General features: G+C 41.0%; 1 protein-coding gene across 6 annotated transcripts in view; it reads left to right on the top strand.

Annotated features, from left to right (window-relative positions):
* Positions 1–21,841, top strand: part of LOC120506194 (prefoldin subunit 3) — a 39,389-nt gene that overhangs the window by 15,636 nt on the left and 1,912 nt on the right. Inside the window, exons 9-24 of one of the 6 annotated variants that reach the window (XM_039717478.1) lie at positions 753–838; positions 1,887–2,010; positions 2,501–2,637; positions 2,938–3,041; positions 3,903–4,049; positions 4,490–4,549; positions 4,657–4,767; positions 5,438–5,554; positions 5,672–5,702; positions 6,162–6,282; positions 8,312–8,368; positions 8,690–8,797; positions 18,523–18,647; positions 19,228–19,294; positions 19,757–19,855; positions 21,553–21,691. In XM_039717478.1, coding sequence (XP_039573412.1) covers positions 753–838; positions 1,887–2,010; positions 2,501–2,637; positions 2,938–3,041; positions 3,903–4,049; positions 4,490–4,549; positions 4,657–4,767; positions 5,438–5,554; positions 5,672–5,702; positions 6,162–6,282; positions 8,312–8,368; positions 8,690–8,797; positions 18,523–18,647; positions 19,228–19,294; positions 19,757–19,855; positions 21,553–21,691 — 1,633 coding nt within the window. Of the gene's footprint in view, positions 1–752; positions 839–1,886; positions 2,011–2,500; positions 2,638–2,937; positions 3,042–3,902; positions 4,050–4,489; positions 4,550–4,656; positions 4,768–5,437; positions 5,555–5,671; positions 5,703–6,161; positions 6,283–8,311; positions 8,369–8,689; positions 8,798–9,360; positions 13,696–14,517; positions 14,637–18,522; positions 18,648–19,227; positions 19,295–19,756; positions 19,856–21,552; positions 21,692–21,841 lie in introns of those variants that run through there. The other 5 variants (XM_039717475.1, XM_039717474.1, XM_039717473.1 and 2 more) reach the window with 5 other exon arrangements.

Genomic DNA, 21,841 nt, shown 5'->3' with positions numbered 1-21,841 from the left:
GCCTGGCAAGGGCAAGTTTATTTTTCCTCCAAACAATGCCTGTTATATCTGTTCTACCTCCTGAAAGTTGGCAAGTGGTAAGAGAGGCTTAATGTCTCTGAAACCCTGCCAAGTGAGGAGGACTGAGCTGGTAAATAGATTTACATTTTAGAGTTGCATTCCCTTCATCTAAATCTGCAGTAGGATTTATTTCACTTCGGTAATTGAGTTGGTTTATTGTACAGTTACATGCTGAATAGCTACTCAGTCTGCAGTAGTGTCCTTGGGATCAGATTGGATTTGATTCCCTTTTTTGTCAAACCTTGCAGGTGTTTCTACTGAAAGCCTCTGACTGTAAATATTTGAGTAGAGAGTGATTGGGTTTTTGTTGTTACTTGGGAAAGTATATAAAAAATGCCAGGTCTTTTTCTGGGGACTTCTGTGAGTTTAAGGAAGTAGTGCTTCATCAGCTTTGGTTATTCAGTTAATTCTAACATAGCAAATACTGTTGCCAAAACCAAGAATCTGACTTGCATGCACAGCAGCAAAGCCATTCTGGGGAATCCTTCCCTCCTGCCTCTGTGGTCCCACTCCTTTTAAGGAACCACCACTGAGTAGATGGAATTTGGGTGTGTAGGATGGCAGCAAAACCCAAAGGCACCATTTCTGATGTGTGAGATTTTGTTTGTTTTTAGTTGGTGAGAAAACCAATCTGTGTACTAAACAATGATGTGTTGATAAAAGCAGTGTTTTATAAATACTTTTAATTTTAGGCACCCAGCAGCTTGCTTGAGGCACTGGAACAGCATCTGGCTTCTGTGGAGGGAAAGAAAACAAAGGAAGTCTCTGCTGCCAGCAGGTGAGCACCCAATGAATTACAGCAGTGCCTGTACTTAAGATTTGCCATTGTCATTCTAACAATTTTCAGGATTTAGTCATGTGCTGTTCTTTATTTTTATTCACTTCTGAATGTATCTTCCTAGAAATAGAAATGAAACATCTGGTGAGTAATGGTGTGATAGCTTAGCCACATTGGAAATGTAGGTATGTCTGCCTGTGTCTCAGAATTTTGATTATGTTGTAATAAACCACTGAGCTGAGACTTTGCATATTATTAATTTTATCTTCTACTTTTTTAAAGTCCTTTGACTTGTAACATTTATAAGGTGTTTGAATTTTAATTTTCTTACGCAAGATAGGATGGTATTTATCTGAATTGTTATTATTTATATATTTATGGCCTACCTCTCAGACCATGAATTTATCTTAACCTTCTCCTAAAAGTTCTTCAGCCCCTCCTCAGAAAAGCCAAATTAGCTTAGACATGTTGTGCTAAAAGAAATTGTGTTACTTTTTCTGTCAAGTACAGTATCAATATGTATGAAAATATTTCCAACTGAATAATGAAAGATCTCTTTTGGCATAGATATTCTCGCACAGAAAATTGGTAAATATTGATAAACGTATCAGGCTGAGGTATGTTCCCAATTTGTCTTTCTCCTCAGACTGTTTTTTTCAAGAAAATAAAGATTCACTGCCACAATATTCTGTTCATATGTATGATGCCGTGCTTTCTTTGTTGTTACATAGTGTACAAACAAGCTTTCTATGCTTCTGACATTTGAATAACATTCCAGTCTAGTCTAGATAACTTTAAAGAGGAAAGGCAACTGCTATGTTCCACATTTTGCAGTTCCTACGTGCTGGAACTCAAGGGAGTCACTCTGTGCACTTGTGCTTCTTTGTCACCAAACTGTTTTTGGGGTCTGATGTACCAGAGAGTAAGGGAAGAAGTGACTGGGAAAGAGGGTGACACACGACTAGATAAAGCACTTCATGATAAAACTGTGAGGTATACCTGACCGTGGGTTTTTTAATAATATTTTTTAAATTATTGCTCTTTTTAGAGCCAGTGCCCTATCCAGTGCTGTTTCCACACTTGCCAATACAGGAATGTCATTCAGCCGGATGGATGAGAAAGAAAAGCAGCAGGCATTGGAGGAGGAGCAAGTTAGACTGCAGGCACTTAAGGTAGGATGTTTTTATCAAGTTTTGTATTGAAGTATTTTTTTGTAACTGGATAAAATAGTGTTGGGTAAAATAGTTATTGGATTGCACGTTGTCATACTGATTTCTGAACATCTGAATTGAACTATGAAGTGACTCATAAAGGAGGGAGATGAGTCTTCCTGAACAAAGGTCCATTGAGCTGTTTCTCTGAGTGGCTGTGGAGAGAGCCTGGAATGTGTAGCTTGACTAGAAGTGATTTACTTCTAGGCAGATATGGATTAAAGAATAATTATTTAAAACATCAAGTCTCACCTTGATTTTTACATGCTTTGTTAAAACAAATACTCTTATCTCTAATTTCAGTTATTTTTCTGGTTTTAGGACTTTACAGAAGAAAGTGTTTTATTTATTAAGACCATAATTAAAATTTTCTTCTTTGAAAAGCTCTCCAGGATTGAAATGTTAATAAATCAATAAGACTAAAATGACAACTGTCTCTCTTACCTTTCAGGAGCAGCGATTAAGAGAAATCTCTGTAGTATCAAATTCCACTTCCACATCAGCATCCCCAAGCACTTTATCAGGAAAAAGTGTGAATACCACTGTAGCTGTTGACCTCTTTGCTGCACCAGCACCCACAACAAATAGGTGAGAGATATTTTGCTTTCCAAAAGAAACAGAAATTACTGCACTGATCTGTAGCTTCACAATCAACTGCAAAACCGTGATCAGTTACCTCTCGGGTTACTTTTGCTGGTGTTTTCTTGGTGTGCCCACAGGAATTTTGTCAGTAAGTGCTTAATTACCAGTTTGTTGTATCACTGTTGTTGATGGGCTGCTAGCAAATAAGAGAAAATTATATTGGTACAAGTGTTCATAAACGTAAGAATACAATGCCTGTTACATAGCTTTACATTTTTTTCTCTCTCTCTCTCATTTCTTATTCAGCATGCCCAACCTTTCTAGTGATCTTTTTGATCTTCAGCCTGCATTTGTTCCAACTGTGCAGAGTACTCCAGCTATATCAACATCAGCAAGCAATGCTTGGGGAGGTGAGCTCATACCCTGATTTGACTGTCTAAGTGATAAGGGAATTCTTAGAATGCAAGATCCATACTTAATTGAATCTGCATTGTAAACCTTAACTGTTTTGCATCCAAACATTCATAACAAAATATGAAGTAAATATCTGATAATTCTGACCAACTTCCTTGAACACACAGCATTAGTGTTGGTGGAACAAAGGAGCAGAACTGTTCAATAAAGGGGACAGGGAGAAGAAATGTAACTCAAGGTCTAAGTTGAAAAACACTGGGAAATAAAACCTAAGCAGGTGTAACTGAGAAGATCCTGGACTAGTATTTCCAGTTAATTAAGTAATATTTAATACACTTCTCATTTAAAAGGTGTTGGTAATTTCAGAGTTCTTGTAAAAAAGCTGTGGACCCCAGTTTCTTCACCCATCCTTCCAAAGAATGGTCAGGTTAGATGTCAGAGAAATGGCTTAAATGCCAAAAGAAGGCAGTGATAACACTGTGGTAAATGTTAGTGTTTTAATAGGTGAAATTGATACTCTTATATGCTATTTAAAAGGTAGATTATTGAAGCCAAAAATGTAGTATCTAACTTCTTTGATATATGTTCTGTCATTCTTCCCCTCCCACCTTATGTCAATACTAAAATTATTTTCACTAAACAGAGAACTGTTAGGATTTTTATCTGAAATTAAAAATTTGTATCTAAAATTTGTATTTAGATAATATCTATCTAAAATTTGTATCTAACTTTGATCATTAGGTAGAATGTTTACAATTTGACTTTGTCTAGAGATTCTCATATTCAATCATTTCAGTCTGTTTTTCTTTTCCATTATTTGTACTCTGTATTCTTTCCTTCACTTCTGCATCTGAAAGGTCCTTTCTCGTCTTCAAATGGTTGTGTTGGTTCTCCACCCCATCTGGACATCTTTGACATGAAGCCAGTTGAAGAAGCTGTAAAATCTGCCACCCCTTTCATCAATTCTTCTTTTTCCTCCAAACAAACAGTGGAACTGTTTAGTGGTAAAAAACCCAAACCCCATGGAATTTATTTGCAGCTGGAGGTGATAATGCTGATAATGTGGGCCATGTAATCTTTTTGTGATATGGGCCAATCTTCACTTTTTATTAACAAGTGAAAATGGTGCATTAATTCCAGGTGTAGTAAATTATAGTTTTCTTAAACGTTTATTTCTGTAGTTGAAATAAACTATTTTGTTCTGCTTGCCCAGTCTAGATATCCCAAGTCCTGCAGCTGATTTCTTTCAAACTATAGCTTCCTTTCTCTTTTGTAATGGGGAATGCAGGAGTTACTTGGCTTTTCAAATCTGTACAATAATTTTTAAAAAAACTTTTTATATTAGTAAAATTTCCTAACTTTTAACTGCAGACTTAATTGTTGGGTTCCCTTTTCCTTTTTCCTCTTTAAAACTGATCTTATTTTCTTCTCTCTTTTTGCAAAGATGACTTTAGTGGTCATAAACCAACTTATGCTTCTGTGTATCATCCTGTGACTGTCGATGGTAATTTGATTTTTTTTTTCTTTTTGTTTTTTAAAAGTTTCTGGTTTCACTAGAATGAGTGATGTATACTTCATGGATGTATTTCATTACTCAACTCTTTTTTTCAGGTTTCCCTCTTCACTCAGCTTCTCCGAGTACCACCTCTTCAACAATTAATGTGGACTTTGATGCTGTTTTTGGAGGAAAATCTACAGCACCAGAGTACAAGACTGCAAGTGGTAAAAACTGCCTTGTAACTAATTTATAGCCTACAGGCAAAAATTGATTAACAATTTAGCATAATTACTATTGCAGTTGGAAATTTAATAACTTAATATATTTTCAAGATGATTATGGGCTGATAAGAGGAAATCACTTCAGTTGTTAGTTATTTACTTTAAAATTAGCTTTGACTGATTTCATTCTCTGTGTAATAACTGTTTCCTCTCTCTCTGGGGGACTCTTTGAACGTGGCCCACTGGATTCTCCTAATGGGTAAGCTCGTGTTCATTTGTCTTCTGTGCTTTCTCTTGGTGCATGGTGATGACTTCCCTCTGATTCCATTCAGAGGCACAGCTCTTGCAGAAGTGCTCGACTGGTTGTGTGTGTTTCTTGAAGAATACCTGAGTTAGAGTCTTCTGTATAGCAAAATATTGTTAAAGTACAATTAAAGATTCTTTTAGATTAGTAGATATAATACAGTATTCCATGAAAAATAAGAAGTTAAACTATGCTTCTGTTAAAGTCTTAAAATACTTCCATCATGTTGAACCTTCACATATAAATACTCAAATTAGTGCTCTATAAAGAAAATACCTCCCTGGCCTGTAGATGTCATTTATTAAATGTAAGGTGACCATTTTGTTAACAGTTGCTTTTATTTTCTTTGTTTAGGTTTTAACTTTCTAGATGATGTATTGCAACCCACAGTACCACCACAAAGTCAAAGAGCCACTGTAGCCAGCCAGCAAAGTGGAAAAATTTTAGCAAATGACCTTGATTCTTCACTTGCAAATCTAGTAGGAAGTAAGTGTAAAGCTTTTAAAATTTACTTTCCCATTTTTTACTAAAAGCAAAATAAGCTTTTTTTTCCCTCCCAAATTAAAATGCTTAAGGATTTTGTCTGCTTCTTTTCCCACACAGATCTTGGCTTTGGAGGAACTCCATCCAAAAAGTAAGTGCATATATGTACTTAGAATATTCACATGTGACTATTTGCAAGGCTCTGGCACTAACACATGACCAGCATCTCATCTCTTGAAACAACCCAGAATAACTGAGAAGTGCATTGGAACAGTGTCAGTCACCATAACACAGCCAACCTTAACTTTTAAAGTAACTCACTTTAATTAGTTTTGCAATTGCTGCATTTTTATTGAAGTATTTTTATTTTTATGAAACACTATAAAAGTTACATCAAACTCCAGTTAATCACTAAATGCACAGTGCAGTACTGATAGTTCACTTCTAACACAAACAGAAGCCCCAGATTTCACCCTTACTGGAGAAGAGATTGAGTGTTTGTTCATAGATTTCAGCTGTGTGCACGCATTAAGGGATGTTTGGGTTTCCTGTGATGTTTTACTCTAGCTGTTGCCTCTCCATGAAAACTAACACCATTGCTTCATTTTAGATCAGATATGCAGTGGTCTCAGCCTACAGAGAAAAAACTTACTGGTGGAACAAACTGGCAAGCAAAAACAAGCACATCAACCACGTGGACCCCGACTCCCTTACCCACTATTCCACACATGGTAATTTCTGTACTGTGACATCACACTTCATCCTAGCAAATGCTGCTTCTCTGCTTGTGTTAATTTATAAAACACAGCAAACATTTGATACAAGACTGGGGGTAGCAGGGATTGCTTACAGGATCATAGGATCTTACTGAATAAGGTAGAGATTTTAGCATGCTTTATTTCCCCTCACTGGAAAACTTGTCCATTAAGGGCTTACATCTCAAGTGAAAGGTGGATTACCTGTCTCAGTTCATAAATTCTTTTGGGATTGAAACAAATTATCCCAGTCCAGAAAATTCCTGATGTGCATGTTTGAGATGCTCCCACTCCCCCTGACACGCACATGTGCACACAAAAATTCACCTTTAAGAATCCAAAGAATTTGTTTTAAGGGCAAAACTGCTGTTCCTTCCAGTCTTTGCTCCTTTTTCAGTTGTATCATGAAACACCCTTGCAAGACACTTTGGACTTGTGATAATGCTCAACAGCAACTTCATGTTTTTAACACAGTACAAAAAGTTATGTGTGTCTTTTATAGTTATTTAAATGAAGACTTTTCATTTCTAGGAGGGGTATTTGTAGGCAACTGACTTTTCTATGATTTTAAAAGAGATTTTTCAACTGTGTTGTATTCATAATATATTCATAGAAATATGAATCACTTCTAAAATATAGCTCTTAGAGGGAAGTAGATGTTCATCTCAGTTACATAGACAACTGGGATAATTACCACATTTGCTGTGAATTTTGGACTGCTGTCTGACTTAATTTTGCAATAAGCATAGTTTTGCCTCTAATGCCTCTTTTCCTTGTCTTATGACTATGCTTACTCAGAATTAGAGAAGTTGAATACAGTATTAAATCTAGTATTGAACTCAAAAATCAGACTAAAAAATTTGATGAGAGGGCACAGTTGTACTGCACTTTCATGTGAGGTTTTTTGAGACCATACCACCTCTTTACCTCCTCTAGGTGCTCTACAATGTGTTGTTAGAATGCTGATGCATTTTCATTTCTGGAACATAGAGGGTACCTTAGTACCCATTGATCACTGTGGATTTCAAGTTATGCTTTTATTTCATGTGTTCATCAGGTCGAAGCATTTGACTGTTTTTATGCCAGGTGTCTGGTCATGCATTTCCCTGTAACTCCCAACAAGTACTGATGTGAAGATCTAGCTCAGCTGTGAGCCTCTTTAAAATGTGTGCCCCAGAACTGCAGAGGTCTCCGTGTCCTGGCTGGCCTCTGGCCCTCAGAGCTAACCCTCCAATTCATGTACCCTGCATCCTGTCCCATAGCCAAGTGTTCCATCTTGGGATTCAGTGTAATTAGCACAGCTTAACAAAGCATGGCCTTAGGAAGGACATGCTTTGCCATACCTGTGAACATAACCTGATAGAAGGCTTAAAATGCTCTTCATTTTTCTTTTGGCATATTGTGGTATGTGCTGACATCAGATGTTAGTATGTGGGCAACATCAACCTGGCTAAACATCTGTTGCTATTCATTCCGAAGCCAAAAGGTCACTGGCTTTCTTGGCTTTTTTTTCTATGCCCTCCTCTAATAACGGGAGGAAGAAGGAGCCTTGCATGTCATGCCCTCTAAAAGCTTCTCACACACACATGCTTGTGCAAGCAATGTGCTCAAACCTGGCTAGGTGTAGTAAAATTTCTAATTTTGCTCTAAGTTTTACTAGTGGTAACTTTCTAAGCTTATTAACTTACGTAACTGTCCTTGAACTTTTTTTTTTTCCTCACACTTTAATGGTTTTAATAAATGAGCATAGTTAAAAACTGTTATGGTACTGGACTTTAATCCATCCCTTAGTTAGAATTTCCACCATGAATACCTATTAAATAATTTTCTATCTTATCCTTTTGCTATGCCAGAATGGAGTACACTATCCTGCATATGTAAGTCAATTTCTTGTAACTACATTGGTTATTTTTAGTACTGAAAAATATGTGGTTTTCAAAGTTCTGTATATCTATTATTAAGTATGCATGAGTTTCTCTAAAATTTAAAATTTTCTTGTTTAAAGGTACCTGCTCCTATCACATACCCATTGACCACACCTCAAGTGCCTGTATATGGAATGGTAAGAAGCTTGATTTGTTTAGTATTCATGAAAACTGAGTTGTCTCCACCAGTGGGTTTCATGTAAAAATTATGATGTTCAAACCATCCTGCAATTAAATGTGTTGGCAGTAGTGTGTGAGATATGGTATGTTTGTCAACTGCATTGAAGGAGATGACTCTGAGGCTGATATAGCAGTGGTTTTTAAAAAGCTTTGACTTTATTCTGTCTGTGTGTTCATATGTTTCTTTTCTACTATACTTCAAATGCAAAAAGATGTATCTTGTGGAAGTAGTTTGAATTTTATATATTTGTTTTTGTGGGTTTTTGTTTTTCTCACAGGTACCTCCTCAGGTTGGAGCTGCTCCTTTGATGGCACCCCAGTCAATGATGTACACACAGCCTGGTCTAAGGCCAACAAACCCTTTTGCACCTGTTTCTGAAACTCAGGTGAGCAGTGCTCTTTAATCTTGTTTTCATTGAAACTTCAGTCTTGACAAACACAACCAAATGCCTCATGAAAGGCTGCAGGTGTATTTCTGCATGTGAAAGTGAGGGGTTCCTCAGTCAAGGGCAGCAACTTTTGCTGGTGAGGAGGAAAATTCAGATGATGGAATTGTAGGAAGCAAGGAAGAAAGTAAAAATGTGATTTTTACTTCTCACTGTTTCAATATTAAGTGAAGGAGTGGTGAAGGCATGCAGGTTTTAGTCTCCCTATGACATTAGTTGGATACTTGGTGTAGTCATGCTGACCAGACCAGTGTTGGAAGCTGTTTCAAGGATCAGGTGATGTGGGAGGGAAAAAAGCATGGACAAGAGATCATTCAAGCTGGAGAAACTGTACTCTTGTCATCCAAATACACAGGTCTTAATATTCTTTGGGAGTTTTCAAGTGCCAAATCCTATAGTCTTAATTTAAAAGTAACAAAGCAGCCAAATAGATTCTTTATTCTAAAACACTGGGAAAGCATTTGTTATGTAAGTGGCATTAATACATAATCTTTGTTTCACAGATACAGTTTATGTAGAACCACCAAAGCAACAAGATGTGAGAACAACCAAATACTGGTAAAAAAACGAAAAGACTGAATTTCAATCTTTCCATGATGTATTCCTGAACAGGGCAACTGTTTATTCCCTGTATAATACAATATTATTTTGAACTGCAATGCTTTAGAGATTCTTGTTTATAACAGTCACTGCAGTGTGAAGTCATGTTTGTTTCCTGATTTATTTTTTTTTAACTGCTCAGCAGAAAACTATTTTTATTGAGGTTGACTCAGAGGTGCAAGCTGGATTACCATGTTCAAAATCAAGGAGAAGGTTACATGATTGCTGTACAACCTTTATCATCAGTGGATTACCTTAGGAATTGACTGAGAATGTCAAAGTTATTTATTTTATTCATAAATTCTGTGGCTGCTGTAACCAAGACACAACATGAAATCAAGTTGAGCAATAAAATTTTTATGTGCTCTAATAAATACTCTGATAGAGCAATGCTTGCATTATCATAAGGCAAACATTGTGTGAAATCAGACAGCTTTTTCACATTAGAATAACTCATAGTAATTTGCAAACTTTATAATGTGAGTTTGAAATGCTGTGAATCAACAAGACACATTACACAGACATAGTAAAAATAATAAATTGCTCCATTGGTATGTCAGTATTACAGGGCTGAGTAAAAAGAGGCAGCAGCTGCAAGGCTGCAGGCCTGTGATGGAGATGAGGAAATGAGTTCCAGAAGAGCTCGTGCAGCTCCATCAGGTGCCAGCAGCTCACCTGCACAGGTGCCTGCTCTGCAGGTGGCACCTCCCACGGGGCTCAGGCAGAGCAGCCTGGGCAGCCAGGGTCTGTCAGTGCCCCAGGCACAGCACCCAGCAGCACTCAGAGCCTCCTGGTAACTGCAGTGGAGGCAAGAGAGCCAGCTCTTCTTTCTGAAGTCCATTAGGTCAAAAGACTCAAACCTTGCAATCATGCTGACACTCGTGAACTGGCAACTATTTTGAAATTATCCAGCTGTAGAGAATAGCTTGTGCTTCTTTTTTGAAATAAGAACCTAGTTGTAAACCATATAAAAATAATTATTTTTAAATGTGTAAATACATGTAAACTTTTAGATAGTTGTTTCTTTGATGCTGCAGTAATCTTCTTCTTCTGTAGTAATTTCAAGGTAAAAAATTAAGAAATCCAGACTCTTTTTGAAAGGAAAATCTTTGAAATCAACTAATTTATGAAGTATTTCTGTTCACAATGGGTCAGATGTGTACAGACTTGTGGAACATATTTTGTACTTAAGAATCTTCCTCCAGAACTGAAATTGGCTATGAAAATGCCTTATCTTGCATTTTTCACTGTCTGATAAAGAGTGATAGCATTAAAAAACCCAGTAGTTACAATTAAGTAGATAGAAGGGGGAAGAACTTTTCCTCCAGAAGTTTTGTGGCAAAATGCAATGAAAAGCTCTCCTGTAAAATTACTTCTAATAATTATTAATATTAAAGCTGAGTTTTCTACTGTTACAATAGACCTCCAGCATAGTATGTCTTTTATCTTCTGGGAGAGTCTGTAATTGCAGAAATGTCTCTCACTCTCACCATAAATGCAGATAGGCCTGAGAATCTTGTCAAACTCTCCTGTAGAGAACTTCTAAATGAAGCACATTCCTCAGAGTGAGAACAACAACCCTTCTGTTTTTCCAAATGCTTAATTCTGTCCAAAGAGTGCAAAAGTAGTATTTCCTAACCCTATGGTAAATATTTTGCCCAATGAATCAATACAAAAGAAACAAAATAGAACTCCTCTCCCCAACCCTTGAAATCTGTAACTGCTCATTTCCTGGAAAATGAAGCCTTGCAGAAATTTAAAACTCAGTGTTCCTTGATGTGTATTGATTTTGAAAGAATTTGGACCCAGTATATGGTAGTTTAATGTTCAAGTTTGAATTACAAAGGGCTTCAAGCTTTAATCCACCTTTATTGGGTTGAACAATTGTACAGTTTTAAGCCAATGAGTTCTTCAGTGCCTATAGTTGCCCTCCACATGCTGAGGGAATAGATGCCATTTCAAATGGGTCGTTGTGTTGAGAGGACTGTTTATTTCAGAAATAGTGAATTCCATAGATTCATTCAGCAGTCAAAAGTCTTGTGTTCAAATTAGATCAGTTCATGTAGTTGTAAATGTCTGGGCATTAATGGCAGAAGTGAGAGTGCTACAAGCAGGCAGTTCCTAGCACTGTAAGCTGTTAGGTCTCTTTCTTATACTGAGTTGTATAAGTAATAACACATTATTTTAATAAAATATGCAAATAAATGCCTGGCAAGCAGTATATATTTGTTATAACTTTATTGCAGAGCATTCTGAATATCTGGAATATACCTGGCTCAGAAATGGATTTAGTCCTGGATAATAGCTTGCACTACATCTGATTTGCTCTGGATCTTTTCATGGTTCTTTTGGTCTGCTTTCTTGTAGCAAAGCTGTCTGATACCAACTTAACTAGTATTAAAAAAGGAGAAACAGCCACAAAGTATGTTTTAAGAACTTTATAACCTACCTTCTGTTGTTGCTTTGAAACACAGCTTACAGCTTGATCCTTGTGAAGCCAAGATCTCTTTGTACCTTCTCTCTGCACACAAGTGCACAGGACTGGGTTTTGCCCAACTCTTCCTTGTGCATGTATTGGAACACCTAAAATGGCAGAGTATGTTTAAATAACACATGAGAAGTGAAAGCCAAGGACTTAGGATGCTGTCAAGGCTTTTATGGCTATTCTCCACCAAAAAAACCCACTTTGAACACCAAGGTGGTTCTTGAGGGTGACTGTACCAGCCTGCAGAAACCGCGAACAGTAGTTGTGAGTGAAGAGAGATGTATATAAATGTGATTTTCCTTCCAACTCATTGGATCAGAATCATGTTCTGAATACTTCAGGAAGCTGATAACTAAGATGTCTCTCCGTGTTTGTCTGAACAAGGAGGAAGACTTTGATTTGTGCTGTACACTTTGCATTCTTGTACTTTAGTGGGTCACTTGAGCCTCACTGTTGGGATTGGTGCTGCTGCTGGCAGGCTATGATGGCACATGCCATAGGATGGCTTCTGTGGGACTTTGGAAAGGTGGATTGTGTGAGGCCTCTTGGACTTGAACATGTACCTCTCTAAATAACTGGGGTTTTCTAATGTTCTCTAGATATAGTTTGACTTTGCCTCCAAGAAGTTATTGATTTTTTTTAAAAAAATTTTGGACATGTGTACTAGAAAAATCTGTTCTGTGCACATAGTGGTGGAATATTTGTAGGTAAATAACAAATGGACTTTTGTTTAATAAAAAAAACCAAAACCAACAGCAAAAACCACACACACAAATGTAACAACAACAACAAAACTTCTGACTACAAGATTGAATACAGGGTGTATCTATCCCCAGCTGGATATTTTGATGTGTGGCAGGGATGGGGGGGTTACAATTAGAATAGTATGCACTGTGGATCGGTGCTTAATTTGTACATAAAAAGGAAAACTTTGTTTGGGGTAGTTTGTATTGTAAGGATAACATCTAAAGGCACTGTATCAGTCGTTTATTTCCATTGAAAAGATTATATTTTTGAGCAATGGAAACTGTACATGTTATCATTTATACATTACTGATAGCTAGGACTAGAGAAAACCTGTTGCTATGACTCTGAAGGTGTATCTGACTTTCATTGATCTGTACATTGCTGCATCACTACTTCATGCAGATTCTCATGATCATTTATTTGAAGAGATTGTAGTAACTGGTACAGTTACAACAGGACTTGTAACGTCAAATCTTTCAGTATATCTCAGATGTGTATCCTGGTGATTAAGCTTAATCCTTTACCAAATGTTTGGCTGGAATCTCATCTTGGAGCAATGACAAAATAGGTGCTGGAACAGATTTCCCTCACCTCAACCCACACTTTATTTATTTAATAGGTCTTGTTTTGTATGTTATGTTTTTCCCCATAACAGGTTTGTGCCTTTTATTGGATATTTATTTAAAAGGAGCTATGATAATTTAGGTTGCTTTTTTTCAGATGTATTCTTGTACAGCTGTTCCTTTCTGTGAGTTCCTTCATTTTATAAGAATACAGAATGTGTGGAAAATATACTAGCCACAAACTGGAAAAAAATCTAAGGATTTATGTTCTATGAATTTTTTAAAAAATAAGCCTAAGCACAAGACTGGCTGTGTTGATATTTTAATTGTGGAACTTCACAATTTGTTAATATGCAAATTGTTCATTTTTTAAAAAATTGCTCATATCCACATATTTGATGAAACAAGTTTTGGAAAAAAATAAACTTTGGCATATGCAAGGCGTGTGTATGTGATCGTTTTTTGTGTTCTGGGGCTTAAGGCTTTCTGTAATGCCTATAAGCCATGGCTGAATCAGGGTGCTCAGCTGGCTGATTCCACCTCTGTGTGTACCCTGGAGAGGAGAAGGGAGGCTGAGCCTCGGCTGAGTCTGCCTGGGACAGGGCAGGGACCCGGGCTGCTGCAGCTGCTCCTCTTTCTACCTCAGAAAACTCTATTTTCAACAGTTGTATTTTTGTTTATTTGGGTTTCAGAGATGTTTTCAGTTGTGACCTTGGATTACACAGTAGTTCATTCGCGTTGTCTCCGTCTCCGGGCCGAGGCTCCGGGGCTCGGCCTGGCGGGGATTCAGCGAGCTGGCGGCGAGGCAGCACCGCTGATCCTTTAGAAATATTTACTGCAAACCGTTAAAGGCAGTGCTCCCGTTTGGCCTGTCATCCACGCTGGGGGAGAGGCAGAGCAGCTGCGTTTAGAAGCAAGGGCGCTTTCTGCGCAGGCAGAAGCAGGGGCTGGGATAGGCGGCATCTCCTTCCCGGGACGCGGCAGGCAAGGCACTCACAGCTGCGGCCACCGCAGGCAGCCCCCGCTGCCGGAGCCTTCCCTTTCTCATAGGGCAGCCTGCCCCTTCCTCCCGGAGCCTTCCCCTTCCCTTCACACCGAGCCCTGCCCCTCACGGCGGAGCCTTTCCCTCTCACACCGAGCCCTGCCCCTCACGGCGGAGCCGCCCCTTCCAGCCCCGCCTCCTCATCCCCACGGGCCAATGGGCGGTGCTCGGGGCTGCCACGGCCCCGCCCAGCGCGCCTCGCGCGGCGCTGACGTGATGACGCCGAGGGGCGCACGCCGCGCATGCACCGTCCGTTCCCAAATGGCGGCGGCCGGAGGCAGCGAGGCGGCGGCGGCGGGCGGGAAGCGCGGCCCGCTCGGCATCCCTGAGGCGGCGTTCGTGGTGAGCGGGGCTGGGCAGCCCTGAGGCGCTGTTCCGGGGAGCGGGGCTGGGCATCCCGAGGCGGCGTTCTGGGGAGCGAGCAGTGGGGGCTGCGCTCGGCCCGGCCCCGCGAGGCGGCCCCGTGAGGCGGGCGGGACCCGGGGCGCGGGTGAGGCCCTCACGGCCTCGGCCCTGGGCCTTCTCGCGGGTGAGGGGCCCTGTTCGGATGCCGAGAGGGCGTTCCCGCAGCGGCAGCTCGGGTGCCGGCTCGGCAGGAGCGGCTCCGGGCGGGGCGGCCGCGCCGCTCCTGCTCCGCCGTAACGCGCCCCGCTCCGAGCAGCTGTCCCCGCATCTTCGCCTCTTGATCCACTTTTACACTGCCGAGGAGATTCACTGTTCAGAAGCGCCGATGTGTTCTTGAAAACCAGCAAATGTGTATCTTCTGGAAAACAGGCCGAACTTGTTTATCCAGCTTTAAAAACTGATGTACCGAGGGTTTGGTGATTCTGGTGAGGGGTTGAAAAGCAGGAGTCAGTGATTTGTGCAGTGGCATAATCTCACCATCATCTGTTGTCCCCTTTCACTGTGAGCTCACTCTTGGTACAGTCTTGATTGCTGTTTTATTTCCTTTGATCGATAGCTATTGATCCCAGTGGCTGTCCCTACCTGCCTTGGGGATCTTGGGAAGTGTTGGATGTCTGCCCCATCTGATACAACTGCTTTTGCAGAGATAAATTTGTTTGACTTGCATTTTGCTGTTTCTGGATGCAGTGCTTGTTCTGCTGATGTGCCTTGTCTGGGTGTAGGACCTGACCAGACAGGTACAGTGCATTGACTTCCAGTGATCCAGCTCCTCCTTTTCCTTTAAGGTTTTTAAACAGTAATTAGGATGTGGCAAATCCTTACTGGGCTGGGAACCATTGCTTCTTCCAGCTAGCTTCCTTCCATGCCTCATGAGAGACCATCAGGGATCAAAGTGCAGGGGAAGGGCCGTGTCTTCAGCTGCCCGTCCTGACAGAGCACAGCTTGTGGTCTCTGCTGACTCTGCAGTGCAGGTGGCCACCCTGGCAGGAGGCAGGACCTGAACAGCCTCAGCAAGCACTTTAAGGGCCTCTGTCACATCCCTCACTCCGTGCTGGTGGCTGCCTTTGTAGCTGCTGTGTTTGGTTCCATTCGTTTCCTCTCAGTGCCTGTCTGAAGTGTCTTGTGTGCTGTGTCACGTGGCTCCAAGAGTACTGTGCTTCTCTTCTTCAGAACCTTGTGGATCTTCACAATCTCTGGATCTGAACATCTTGGAAGCTTCCTAACTCTGTTTGGAGAGGTGCTCTGATCAGGTACAGGTGTGTCTGCAGAAGAGCTCCTCGGTGGTGATCACAGAGTACTTGGATGTAGGTGGTAGAACAGACTTTCTTTCATTCAAAATAAGCCTGCACTGAGAAGTTGTAATGGTATTCTGCTCTGCAGAGTGAAAATATCACTGTCTTGAGGGTAGGTTTTACTAGAGCTTTTTTATTTCAGAAAATAGGTTTCTGTTTCAAAAACATTTAAAGACTTCCTGATCTCTTGCTTGGCATTTCCCCCCATGCTGCATGGGCAGTCTTACTGTGAGTCTTGTCTTCAGAGATGTTTCCTGTGAGTGTCTTGGTTCAGCAGAGGCTCCTCACACCATTTATGGCTCGTGTCTTCTCTGAGGCAGTTGTTCTGTACACTCCTGCCCCTCTCCAGGTTTCAGGTGATGTTGAGCACTCAGAGCAGCTAGTGTTAAGACAGGGTTTTGCTGGATAAGAAACTCTCAGAACAGAACTTTCAGCTGTGGTGGTTTTGAGCTCAGACATTTCCAAATGAAATGCCTTCGTTGTTCTGCCTTCTTCAGCAGGTGTGAGGATGCAGCTCTGCAGAGATGTGTCTCTTGTTGTGTTCTCTGCACAGGTCCCCAGGTGATGAAGCTCTCTGCAGAGTGAGTGCCTGCAGCTCTTTATTTGGGTCATCACTCAGAAGAGAACCCTAGGGACACGTGGGAATGCTCCATCCTGCTGAACTTCAGGGCTTCTACAGAGCATTCCTGTGGCTTGGCTTGAAGTTTGCCAAATGGTGCTTTGCCAGTGAATTCTCTTCCTAAAAAAGATACAGAGGAGTTCTGGCAGGTCCTTGCAGAACCTGTAAGTGTTGTAAGAATTCTGCAGTGGAGGTGCTGTGGAATACACCACAAAGTGAGGATCCTGGTGGCTTTGGCACCTCAGAGCTGTTCTGATCAAGCTTAAAGAAGTGACTGTGCCTCAGCCTTGCCAGTGGGGAGGTGGGACAAGAGCCTGAGCAGCAGGCTTGGAAGCCCCAGCTGGAAAACCCTGGGGGTAAATCTGAGCTCACCTTGAACTGGGACAGTATGCAGTGGGAGGAGATCACCAGTATATAGAGGGCCTGGATTTACTTCTGGAATCACTTCCCAGCATCTTTGTTTCAGGAGGATGTGCACTGTGTCCTGTCCCTGTGCTGACAGATGGGAGCTGAGGCAGAGCTGGGTGCCAGGCAGGGTGTGGGGGCAGCTGCTGCCCACCTGCTTTTGCTCTGCCCTGCGTGGTTTGGACAAGCAGAGCTGCTTCCACAAGAGGGAGTTTCATTTCACAGTATCCTCAGGCCTCACTTCAATGCTTTCCCAAACCTAATCCTTGTTTTCTTTGTTGAAGGCTTCTCTGGGAGCTTTATCCAGAGGCAGGAATGCTTCCCTGGCTCTGAGGTAGCTCGAGGCATTTTTCAGGCAGGCTGAGGTGTGGTCTCTTGAGTTTGGATCTACCACCTGGACAGGGCTGCCTGCTGCAGGTTGTGGAGTTCGTGTTCTGCTACAGATTTCCTTCATGATAAGGAAGGCAGGGACTTCTTACCAGATTCACTAATTTCCTAGTAAGTTTCTTTAGCCAAGAGAGTTAAGGCATTCATAATGAGGGGGAGCCAGCTCCATGTCTGAGATCACTTTAGTAACATATTACAGTCTGCTTCTGGAATGGAGACTCCAAGTTCAAAAGGAGGAGCTGAAGAGGCCTGTGGTGGGGCTTCCATCAGATTTTACTGAGCTATGGAGACAAGGGCAGAATTACCTCAGTGGGAGAGTGGGGTTGTCTGGAATTTTGTGTGTATGTGGTGCCCAGGCCAGAAACACATGGCTGGTCCCTGGCCTGATGTGCCTTTAGCAGCTGGGAACGTTGGCCCCCAGCACGGAGCTGCTTCCTGGGCTTCTGAAGGAGGCACATGCCAAGGCTGGCATCCTTGCTGACTCAGGCCTTTCTTCTCTGGCAGCTTTTCCTGCCAGTCCCATGGCTCTCACTGTCAGTTGATGGTAGGACTGGCTGGAGTTGTTCTAGAGGCTTTTGTGGCTTCCTGCTAACTATAGAAGGAGCCTTTGAAACCAGGCTGTTCACTTCCATAGTGCCTGTGCAAGCAGATACCTCAGTTTTCCCCCCTGTGCATCTTTCTCTGCCACAACATGCTTGATCAGGCTCTTTTCCTTCATCAGTTGTATCCAAAATAGTTCATAACCTGGTTAGCCACAGAGAAGCATTGTCCCTGCTGTACAGGCAGGGAACCCAGGTTTAGCCATGCTCCATGGATACCCAGCCCTGTGAGGTGTCACTTGTCATCAGCCAGGACTGAAAGCACACTAACCATGTACCCACAAATATGGTTATGAAGTAATCCTTGCACCTATCCCTTAGTTCCTACAAAAAAGGGAAGGAGAGGGAAATGAAGAGATGACTAAGAAAAGAAACAAAATGCTTTTGTACTCCAGTCCAGGAAAAAAGTTTGTTTACGTTTCAAACTCTAGATACGTAGCTGCAGTAAGATGATAGCATGTCTGTGTCTAGAATTTCCATAAAACTCTTCTAACACTGAGGGTTTCTTTCTCCCCTTAAAGGAAGATGTAGATTCTTTTATGAAACAGCCTGGAAATGAGACAGCAGATGTAGTTCTTAAGAAGTTGGATGAGCAGTATCAGAAGTATAAATTTCTGGAACTTAATCTTGCTCAAAAGAAAAGGAGGTAAGTTGTAATTTTTGCAGATTTGGGATATGTTTAGCACAGTTGTGGTTTTTTTTTAAATGATAAGTCTAGTGGCCAGGAGGGCCATGGGGATGCCAGTGCCTCTGCCAGGGCTGTTGGGCAGAGCAGTGCCCTCAGCTCTGGAGAGCTTTTGCTTGAGCAGTGCAGAGTCCTGTGGCTCTCACTGTCAGAATAGTCCATGAACCTCAGAAGAAACACATTTGTTTTGTTTTACTTATTTCTGCTGAGGTTTCCCTGTCCTCTGGGAGACTACAGTTATTTAGAATGTACTGTTTTGGTGAAAGGGGGTCTGTTACTGTTCCTGTGTGTTGTTCCCTTGTGAAAGCTGAGTGGGTTGCTGTGCTTCCAGAGCCAGCCAGCCTTGGTGTTGTGAGGGGCAGGTGAAGCTGGAGCTGAGCTGCCTTTACATGCCATGTCTTTCAAACCTGCTTTTGTAAGCTGGAAGAAGCTGTTAACAAGTTTTAAAATGGAGGGTGGACTGTATAATAACACTGATCACTTGTTTAGGAAACTTTGTGTCTCTGTAAAATAATAAATTATGACTGTTGTTAATTCACAGGCTAAAAAGTCAGATTCCTGAAATTAAACAGACATTAGAAATTTTAAAACACATGCAGAAGAAAAAGGTAAATTATTTTGAATATCTAATGAGTATGAGAAAAGCTAACTACCTTTCCACCCTAACAGAACACATTGCAAGAAATGTTTTGGAGAGCACACTTAATATGCCTTTATAAATAACAGAATTATTTTTAAAGGTATGTAGTACTTTTTGAAAGCTAGTTCAAAAAAAGTTAATGTTTGTAATGCAAACCTCATTTTTAATAGTGTATAGATTGCAGCTAAGCTTTGACTTCATCTCCATTCTTTATATAGAGATTTCTGTATTGTTTTAAATATATCTTTTAAAAATGCATTATTCTTGGAGCTCTAACTTTACTGTTGAAGTAAAGTTATGTAGAATTCCACACAAGTTTATACTGTATCAATGGTAGAAAGCAGAAAAGTGTGCTCTTTATTCTAAGTTTTATGTCTTTAATATATTTCCAGTGAAAATAGCAATTGTAAGTTTTATCATTTGTCTTAAGGATTCCACACATCCAATGGAAACCAGATTTTTATTGGCAGATAATCTCTACTGCAAAGCTTCAGTTCCTCCTACAGATAAAGTTTGTTTGTGGTTGGGGGTAAGTAATATTGAACTTTCTCTGAAACTGTTTTAATAACTTATAAAAGGCTTGTGAAAGAGAGTTGTGGTTGCTGTGTCCCCTGGTTGTAGTGGGCATGGTTCTGTTGCTGGGTGCATGGTGGTGCTGCACCATGGCAGCAGAGCACATCTGACCAGGCAGCTTCAGTGTGTAAGTGAGGATTTCTTGTTCCGTTTTATTTGGTTCCTGAACAGTTAGATTTCAGAGAATTGTCTTTTTGCTGGATTGTTCTTTCCAAAAACCTTGTTTGTGTTTCCCTTTCCATTTCTGTCACTTTTTGGTTCAAATTAATGACATTGCCTGGCATGGGAATGTGCCCAGCAAAATAACTTAGTTTGGCAAGTAGCTTCCCATCTTCTCTATGTTATTTGTATTCAGCATCTTGCTTTCCCTTTTCATGCACCTTTTTAGGGAAAGATTGGATTTCTGTTCTCACAGGTATCTGCCAGCATTTAGAGTGGACTTTGCACTAAAGCCTGCTGGGATCAGCATTCACAATCCAGATTCCTAAGTACTTAAGCACTATCAGGTTGGAGTATTTTTTATTTAGAGGCTTCATTATATGTGGAGATTAACCTGCTGCTTATTTTGAGCCTTAAATCATGGATGTTCCTAAATCCCAGTGTTGGCTGCCAAACAAAACCTCTTGGTTAGGACAGAACCATCCAGACTGATTGGACAGTTGCTCCCAACCTTTCCCACTTCTGTCATAAAAAGAAAACAATTTTCTGATGCCTGTTGCTATTAGGAGACTGTCTTCAGAATTCATAAATACTGACTTTCATGGAACATCCCAGGTTTATTTTCTAACAGAAAATCAGAGAAGGTTCATCTTATTGACAGTTCACGCTGAAAAGCTGTGATGAAATGCCACACACAACCAATTTTATTTAGGTGTTCTTGGCATTCTGCCTTTCTCCTGCTTGTTGCCTACACTCTGTTGGGCTGTGTGTGTCACTGTCACTGGGGATCTCTCCTGCACCTGCTTTAAAGAACAGATGATCCAGTGTAGCCTTCTGTGGGAACCTGTCAGTCACAGCCTGTGGCTCCATTCAGGGCTCAGTTCTGGAAAGGGACAAAGCTTCATTGGTGCATTTTCACCTGATACTGCTCTTTATCTCATCCTGTGGTAGCTTCTTACTGAAACAACCATGTCTGGATTAAAAACCATCACCACAGCATCAGAGAGGACTTTTATACCTGTTGTATCACTAAACCTGTAGTAGCTCTTGTTACTGACAGTGCCAGCTGTTTGTCAGTGTTCCACACAGATCCACACAGAGGTTTATCTTGAATCCAACAAAAACTTTCTAGAGTTGTGTGGCACCTGAAAGGTGCTGCTGAGAAATGTAAGGTCTCTCACTTTTCAAATACAGTGAGGATGAGATCCTAATACCTGAAAGGCTGCATGTGAGCCACAGGGGAAGAAATCCTTCCTTGCTGAGCTATAGGAAGAGAACTTAACTTTAAGTCACTAGAGAGATTTATTACTCAGTTACTGAAGGGGTGGAGGCCTCAAGTGGATTTGGACATTGCCTGTCCTGAATCTTGTCTTGGCCTGTCAGGACAGTGTGGTGCTAATGGGATTAGTTTTGAACAACAGCTTAAAATATACTTGGTGGGACTTAGTCCTTACAATGCAAGAGTAAAAGCTTTTATCAATCATTCTTTTTCAGGCCAATGTGATGCTTGAATATGATATTGATGAAGCTCAGGCTCTGTTAGAGAAGAATTTGTCAACAGCCACAAAAAACCTCGATCTTCTAGAGGAAGACCTGGATTTTCTCAGAGATCAGTTCACCACTACAGAAGTCAGTATCCTTTTCATTGATGGGGGGGAGGAGATGTATCTGAAAGCCAGGTAACCAACTTTCTGATGTGTATTTATCTTAGACTGGCTGCCTCAAAATTCTGTAGCACCTGTGAACTTTGCTGCCCTGGCAGTGTAATGGAATATTGTGTTGG

This window comes from Passer montanus, unplaced genomic scaffold (genome assembly GCF_014805655.1).
Source record: "Passer montanus isolate IOZ18808 unplaced genomic scaffold, ASM1480565v1 scaffold38, whole genome shotgun sequence".
NCBI classification, from domain to species: Eukaryota; Metazoa; Chordata; class Aves; order Passeriformes; family Passeridae; genus Passer; species Passer montanus.
The sequence above is the reverse complement of the archived record's forward strand: the minus strand, read 5'-3'. Positions and strand labels throughout refer to the sequence as shown.